This window comes from Protopterus annectens, chromosome 1.part0 (assembly GCF_019279795.1).
Source record: "Protopterus annectens isolate FY-2018-M chromosome 1.part0, PAN1.0, whole genome shotgun sequence".
In the NCBI taxonomy this organism is placed as follows: domain Eukaryota; kingdom Metazoa; phylum Chordata; order Ceratodontiformes; family Protopteridae; genus Protopterus; species Protopterus annectens.
The window spans coordinates 543,392,399-543,400,991 of record NC_056725.1 but is presented as its reverse complement, the minus strand read 5'-3'; the positions used below and the strand labels follow the sequence as shown (position 1 = coordinate 543,400,991).

Genomic DNA, 8,593 nt, shown 5'->3' with positions numbered 1-8,593 from the left:
ACAGGCATACTTACATGAAAGTGCTTTTTCGGTGAAAAGCACTTTCGCTTAAGTATGCCCGGCCGTTAGTGATTCAGTGATAAGTTCATTCAGGGATCAGTACAGATCCCATATACAGATTTTATATATATATATATATATATATATATATATATATATATATATTTATTTATTTATTTTTTAAATACAAGATAACATGCAAGAACGTTTGTTCTGCACAAACAAAACCTTAACTCCATCAGACAAGTCCAATTAAAGACTTCTTCATATAAAAATTCTACCATACAATGTTACCACATCAATCCATTCACAATTAATTAATATTGCAATGGTTTAAATTTGAAAAACATTAATACTGTAATTTAATCCTGTAGTTCCAAATACATCATTAAACCTCATCTACCAAATGGCGCTGTCCCTATTGAGTAGATACCCACCCTCTGCAATCAGTACTAACCTTTTCTAACACTGAAAACAAAAATTTTTTTAAAAAATTTATATTTCTTGTTTTCCAAGAGCATTTTTGTTGTCCCTGTTTTTTATATTGAAATAAAACAGTAAATAAAGACCAGTTTGTTACACAGTATCGTTTAATAGTTCTTCAGAAACTTCACAGCTACTATGAAGTTTAAGTCTAAACTAAACTGTTTTGGGAGTTCTAGGCAATACAGTTCAACAACTCAGTAACACAGCATACTAAGATCAGAGTTCGTCATATTGTTCGAGTCTGTGAAATGAAATGTAACCAGTAGTTAAACCTTAAAAAAAAAAAAAAAACTTACTTCAGTTAGACGAGGTATGTGTATACTTTTTCCATGTTCTCCTGCTCCCTTTCTCGATTTGCCTGGCCAGATTCTTTTCCTGTGGCTTTCTGCCATACCAGACCATGCAAAAATATCACTGAAGGCAAGATCCAGGTCTGCAGGATCAACTGCAAACTGACATATCAGTTTTAGCAAGCAGGCAAGGGAGTCTAGTTCCCACTACAAGAAAAAGACATTGAAGCTTCATTATTAGAAACGATCTACAAATATCACACCAACTTAACAATACTACTTATGATAAATTCTAAACAATGAAAAAAAATGAAATATGCTGCACACTGGGCAATAGAAAGCATCTTATTTTACAAGTCAAAGGTTGAATTGGTATTTCTCAATGCTTAAATGAGTAAATTAACCCTCTAAAAATGAAACAGAGAAAGTACAGTTGTGTACACTTACCATAAATGTAGATGTTCGAGTGTATTCACTGTTGCACTTGGGTCAACTGCCTGCAGGTAGCCCTCAGTCGGCCCAAATACCAGAGACTTAGTATTTCTGCATCGGATGTGGTCGCTCCAGGACTGACAACAGGGGTATAAAAACAGGCAGCAAACGCCATTACATCAGTTTTTCTTGCCCCAAATGTCAGGAGCCCCCCCCCCAAATGGGGAGGTAAGTTATGGTGGGGAAAACACCACCAGTAAAAAGTAAATACCAATACTAATACCTCTGAAAGGGGTGAGTAATAGCCACAGAAAGGGGAGAGAGGGAAAGAAAACAGGGGGCTGGAGGGAGGGAAACCAGGACTGCAACAGTGAATACACTTGAACATCTACATTTATGGTTAAGTGTACACAACTGTACTATGTTCTTCATGTTTCACTGTTGCAGTCATCACACTTGGGTGGATTCCCAAAGCTGAAGAAGGGTGGAGGCAGTCAAGAAGAGTTAGGGCTGGCTAGTATACCTTGCAGGACTGCTGTTGCGAAACCTGCCCTGGATTTCGAAAAGATAGGTAGGTGGCAATGCTTGGTGAAGGTGTGTACTGAACTCCAGGTAGCAGGCAGCTTCCAGGATGTCCCTGGTAGGGACTCCCCTAAGAAATGCTGTAGAGGTAGATGTTGCCCTAATGGAATGTGTTCTGACCCCCTGAGGGGTTGATTTCCCATGGTGCTTGTAGCAGAAATGGATGCAGTGTACTATCCATTTGGAAATTGTTTGTTTTGAAATGGCCTTGCCCTCTGCCCCTGTTGCAAAGCTGACTAGTAAATGGTCAGATTTTCTGAAGGGCTTAGTCCTATCAAGGTAGAATCTGAGTTGTCTGTGCACGTCCAAGGAGTGCAGGATCCTTTCCCCTTTATTTTGAGGATTAGGAAAGAAAGTTGGCAAACGGATGGATTGGTTGAGAGCCACACTGGACACCACTTTAGGCATGAAGGAAGGGTTAGTCCTGAGGGAAACCCCGTCAGCATGGAAAACAATGAAGGGTTCCACAGCCATAAGTGCTTGTAGCTCAGACACTCTTCTAGCTGAAGAGATGGCCAGAAGCAAGGCTGTTTTCCAAGAGAGGAATTTTAAGTCTGCTGACGCAGCAGGTTCAAAGGGGTGTGAGCTTTTCCAGTACAAAGTTAAGGTCCCAAGCAGGGTGGGTGCTCTTCTTGGTGGTCTTAAGTTGTTTGCCCCTCTCAGGAACTGTTTGATAAGAGGGTGCGAGAAGAGAGGTGGCTCACTGTTGTAATGAGCCGAAATGGCTGAGGCATATATCTTAATGAAGGAGAAGGACAGGCCTTTGTGGAGTAGATCTGCTAAGTAATCTAGGATTAGAGGCAGGGAGAGCAGAGTTGTGTCCTCTCCTTAAGACAGAATCCAGGAGCAGAACCTTTTCCACTTATCAGCATAGGATTTTCTTGCACTGGGTCTTCTGGCTTCAAGAATGACATCCAGCACCTGCTTGCTTAGGGTTGCTGGGGGAGAATTCAAAGAATAAGCCAGGCTGCAAGATGTAGGGTTTGCAGTTGTAGAAGCAAAATCTGTCCCTCCTGCTGAGAGAGCAGGGTTGGTTTCTGGTGTAGGTGCCAGGGTGGCACCGGTGACAGGCTGCGCAGGAGTGGGTACCAATGCTGGCGTGACCAGTCATGGGCAATCAGAATTGTCCTTGGTCTGTCCGGTCTTATCTTGAGTAATACTCTTGAGAGAAGAGGCAGAGGGGGAAAGGCATAGATTGAGAGATTTACCCACTGAAAAGATAGGGCATCCACTTTCCAGGCCCTGCTGTGAGGATTCCTTGTGCAGAATTTGCTGAGCTGGTGGTTGTAAGGGGAGGCAAAGAGATCCACCTCTGTGGTCCCCATTTTTGAATCAGAAGGATGAAGGTGCTGGGCTCCAATTGCCACTCGTGTAGGTCTAGCAGATTTCTGCTTAAGTCTTCTGCCAGTGAGTTTTGTTTGCCTGGCAGGGATTGAGCTTGCAGATGGACTTGCATGTCCAAGGCCATGTGCCACAGGCCCATGGCTAACCTGCAGAGTGGGTAGGAGTGGGTTCTCCCCCTGCTTGTTGATGTACCACATAACTGTGGTGTTGTCTGTTTTTATTAGCAGTTGTCCTGGAAAGAGTAGGGATCTGAAAGCTGTCAGAGCGTTCTGCACAGCTAGCATCTCTTTTTGGTTGATGTGCAGATAAATTTGACTTGGGGCCCTGAATACATTTGCCATCCATGTGTGCTCCCCAGGCATAGTCTGATGCATCTGTGGTTAGGGTCTGGGTGGCGTGGGGTTGAGAAAAGGGCAGTCCCTTGTTGTGGTAGCATGCTTCTGCCCACCAAAGGAACTATGTCCTTAGACAGGGTATGATAGGAATGACTGTTTCCAGGTCCTGAGAATGTTGGCACCAAAGACTTTTTAAGTACCATTAAAGTTTCCTCATATGCAGTCTTGCATATGGAATTAGCAGTATACATGAAGCCAGGAACCCTAGGGCCTGCAGTATTTTTCCTGCAGATAGCTGAGTTCTGTTGGCCATTTGTTTGAAGTAGGCTGTCAGATAGACTTGTTTTTCTGAAGTGAGGAATGCCATCTGGGATGTTGTTTCCAAGCTTGCTCCCAGGAATACAATCTTTTGACTGGGTACCAGTTTTGATTTCTTTTCGTTGATGGTGTACCCCAAGGAAGTGAGAAGGTGTTTCACAAATGTCAGGTGCTGCAACAGTAACTCCTGACAGTCCGCCTGAATCAGGCAGTCATCAGAGTATGGGAAAATGTGGATATTTCTCTGCCTGCAGTACGCAATGGCTGAAGCCGGGCATTTTGTGAAAACTCTGGGTGCAGTAGATAAGCCAAAGGGAAGTGCAGAGAACTCATAATGCACAGATCCTGCCCTGAAATGTAGATACTTCCTGCATGACTCCCTTATAGGAATGTACAGATAGGCTTCTTTTAAGTCTAGGGTGCCTAACCAGGCATCCTTGGCTAGCACAGGAAGAAGCTGTTGCAGGGTAAGCATTTTGAATTTTGGTACCACCAGGAAGGTGTTGAGAATTGAAAGATCTAGGATTGGGCGCCAACAGCCCTCTTTCCTGGGTACCAGGAGGAGTCTGAGTAGAATCTTTGACCCCTCTGTTCTACTGGAACCAGATGAATAGCTCTGATATTGAGCAGGGAAGCCACTTAGCTTTGAGTCTCTGCCCACTGGTTTGGAGGAAGGTCTGGAAAACCGCTTGGTGTTGGCAGTGAATGGAAATAAAATTTGTACCCCTGGGATACAATGTTGAGGACCCACCAGTCCTGTGTGATGGACATCTAATTTTTTGCATGAAGGGCAAGGTTTCCTCCTAGGGGCACAAACAATTAGGCAGGGCTGGGGATTGGAGTAAAGTCGTCATTGTGAGTTTTTTCTGTAAGGAGGTGGCTTACCACTCCCTGCTTTAGGGGTGGAGGCACTCCATTGCTTAGATCTCTGCATAACCTGAGACTGTAGTCTGGGTGGTCTGTTTCTCCTGGGTCTGGTTTGAGAAGTCTGGATGGGGCTGGAAAGGACCAGTGTTTGGAAGGGCAATGCCTACTGAATCTAGGGGGTTGCACTTGTAAGAATTCTTTAACAGTCTGCACAGACTTAGCTTTTTCTTCCATCTTTTTAAGAACGTCTTCTGCTTTGGTGTCAAACAAACTGTCCCTGTTCAAAGGAGTGTCTAGTAACTTTGAGTTGACATGGTTTGGCAAGGTCTGCTCCTTGAGCCAAACATGTCTTCTCAGTACAGATCCAGTGACTGCTGCCCAGAAAGATGCTTCTAGGGCGTCAAAGCCACACTGCAAAGTATGCTTACTGACTTGGCTTGCAGAGTGCATAAGCTCCTGCAATTCTTTATTTTCTGCACAGTCTGTAAAGATTGCCACTTTTTGTTTAATAAGTTCCATAATATGGTGCTGGTACTTCAGCATGTGAAGCTGACAATTCAATGCTCTAATAGCAAGAGCTGCAGAGGTATATACCTTCTTACCCAATCTGTCCAAAGCTTTGGAATTCCTGTCCGAAGGGGTGGGGTTCTTGGCTATAGTAGCCTTGATACCTTTAGGCCCCTGCGAAATGATCTCTGGGTCAGCAGTAGAATTCTTGAAAATAAATTTGTGCGTGTCAGGTACTCTGTAGTACCTGTCTGGTTTCCTAGGGGCAGGAGGTAACATATCAGGAGTAAGACTGGATACCATAAAAACATCATCCAGGACAGGGGGTATTGCTAAAGGCATGTGCTGAGACAACTCTAGGAATTCTCTGAGTCTCTTTTTGAACTGAGGATAATCTTGGCATTCCTAGTGGAAATGCTCTCTTAAGGTATGCAAGGTTTCACCAAAAGAAAAATCATCTGGAGGGGAAAGAGGGAATAGATTCCTCTGCATCTGAATCCTCATAAGCAGATAAGGGCATGCCTTCATAATCAGAAATCTCAGAGTCATCGGACTCCTGGTCTGTAGAAGCTGTAGGGGACAGGTCTCTTTCTTTTAGAAGGGGAAGGCCGACTTCCCCTAATCAGTGCAATAAGAAGGACGTCTGCTATTCTAAGGATTTGTTTTTGTGGCATGGGAGCAGGTGCATGCGCTTTGGTTGTCAGTTTCCTAGGCGTAGTGCGTACTCTGGGCCTAACAAACTCGGTAGTTTTGGTTAAAAAGTTGTCGGTTTGAGTCGAACATAGGGTGAGTGAAGAACTGCCTCAGAAGCCGGTGCCTGCACAGCGGCTCCAGACCCATCTAAGGTAGAGACATCCGCAGGTTCCGTAGTCGAAGAAGAGTCTTGCGGCATACTGGACTCCGAATGGGTCTTGGTAGAGGCCTGCGAATCCACTGAAGCGGGCATCAGGGGCTGCAAAAGTGCCTCACTGAGTACCGGCGGACTGGCGACTAGCTTAACGGAAACGTCATCAGCAGCTTTGGAACTATGTGGTCTGTGTGTCTTTATCCTTAAGCTTTTTCAGAATATTGGTGGTCAGATGACTTACTGAAGCCATTTCAGAATACGGAGATCAAGAGCAAAAGAATTTAGCGACAAAGAGAGCCCGACGACTAATGGTTTGGGCGTTAAATGAGGCACAAAACAGACAGTGAGGTACATCCTGGTCTGGGCCTAACCAGGTGATGCAGTAAGAATGAAAATCTGTGAGGTATTTGCTTTCCACAGGCAAGACAATTGTTAACTTTTTCTGACATCGGTTAGAGCAAGAAAAAAGGATCCCCAACAGGGTACTTCGCTTTAGAAGACTACAGGATTATTCAATTTGAAAATTCAGGTAGCTGCTGACAGGCACTTGCAAACTGCTTCTGGCTCCTCGGCAAAAAAGACTGATGTAATGGCGTCGGCTGCCTGTTTATATACCCCTGATGACCTGAGGTCACTCCTGGAGCAACTGCATCCGACGCAGAAATACTAAGTCTCTGGTATCCGGGCCAACTGAGGGCTACCTGCAGGCAGGCAACCCAAGTGTGAGGAGTGCAACACGAAGATCAGCAGCAAGGCAAGCTTCATCCACCCCCCTCGTGTATTCTGCAGATAAAAAGTTACTTACATAATTATGCAAAGTACTTCATGCAACTCTAGACACTTACAGAAGGTTTCAAATCAAATGGCAGAAAGTGACTTACGAGACAGGCACCTCCTCAAACATGGTAGGAGCGACAGGCAGAATGTCAACGTTCAGGTGTACATCTGTTCGTAACGACGTACAGAAGTAAGGGTTAGGAAGCATTTACATCTATGGTAACTGTCGACAAACGGCTGTCGATGTTCTGACCTACTTAATATGCATGAGGTCAATCAAATGCGTCATGGATGATTGTTCGCAATTTTGGATTTCAGGTTTTTGATAGTAATCCCTTACCGAAACACACTTAGTATATCCAAGAGGAAACCCTCCTCAGTAGGTCAAGAACCTGAGTTTATCATTTCCAAACATTAAAAGCTGGATTTTTTTTCTTTTCAGAAGCACTTACAAAAGCATGCATTTATGCCAAATAATGACATACACTGTGATGTCACACACCAACTACAACAGCATATTTACTTCCATAAGTTCACCAGCTCATACCAAGCAATGAGTCAGCATATTTCTTGCATATCAAGAAACTAAGATGATTTAACAGATATTGGTAACAAATAACACATACATACACTTGCTTGATTACCAGAATTCAAAAAGCTGAACACTAATGGAATAGTCACCCAAAAATTACATAGAGAGTGGGATGGCACTCCCCCTCAAAGACTGACTTGTACGGTATTGACATATCTGTCATATACAACTCCAGAGGCCTTACCTGTTAAGTTCATGACTGGGCTGAATCCAAGCAAAAGCTTTAACAATCCAAAAGGCGCCACAGAGCAACCAAAAATGTTAAGGATCAGATGACAACAGCCCCGGGAGATAGATGCAGAATAGGGTAGCTGACACGGTTAAGGCAGTAATGTTTGGTGAAAGTGTAAAATGAAGACCAAACAACAAGCAGGAAGGATATACAGTAGAGTTGATTATCCAGACTTCGATTAACCGAACCAGCCTTCCAAAGTTTTCAGCTAGGAAAAATCTAAGTCTGAATATATAAACATTATACTAATTTGAGTGAGCATGTTTTTTGTGCTTGCAGCCAGCTCATGTGGGAAAAATAGTCTTTACTGTCCACTGGAATTGCTGAATGGTTGAAAAGTACATTCCTGTGTGCAGAAAAAGCAAGATTTTAGAAGTTTTTTATCCGCTTCAATTATATGTTTGATTATCCGAACAGTTTGATTATACGACTAGGTCCCAATTAGTTCAGATAATTGACTCTCTACTGTATCAGCAATAGAAATATTCTTGAAGCAAACACTGGAAATAACCACACCTCTACTGGGATGATCACTGACTCAAAGCATTTTTCAAAGGGCAGTAAGCTATCTTAAAGTGAAAGATAATGCAGCTGGAAGTCTATTTACAAAGGGTCTCCTTGTACCAGCCCTTGCCAGCTCAGAGCAGAGGGACTCCTGCATCAGTTTCTAGTAAAATATGAACTGCATACTCACAATTAAGATGTTAATGCCTCCCTGCCTTGTGGGTTCTCCAAACTGTGCAAAACAAACAGGGAGCTAAACGGAACAGTTCAAGGACAATTTCCAAGTGATTACGAGTGGGATGATATGAAAGGGTTCACAATTTTCATTAAACAGTTAATTTTCAAAACAGGGCTTACGTAATCAGGACAGAGGACCCTTTCTAGCCATGACCAGGGTCATAAACTAAAATAAAATGACAATCCAAAATACTTACAGAGCTTGGAAAATGGGACAAAGACCAGTAAAATTATGACCCTTCA

The 8,593-nt window shown here is 43.4% G+C and overlaps 1 protein-coding gene across 1 annotated transcript in view; it reads right to left on the bottom strand.

Moving 5' to 3' along the window:
* Nucleotides 1–8,593, bottom strand: part of USP34 (ubiquitin specific peptidase 34) — a gene marked incomplete in the record, with an annotated part of 5,849,982 nt that overhangs the window by 2,599,345 nt on the left and 3,242,044 nt on the right. The window contains 1 exon segment of the mRNA XM_044061224.1: nucleotides 783–983. Within this exon segment, the coding sequence (XP_043917159.1) occupies nucleotides 783–983 (201 nt within the window).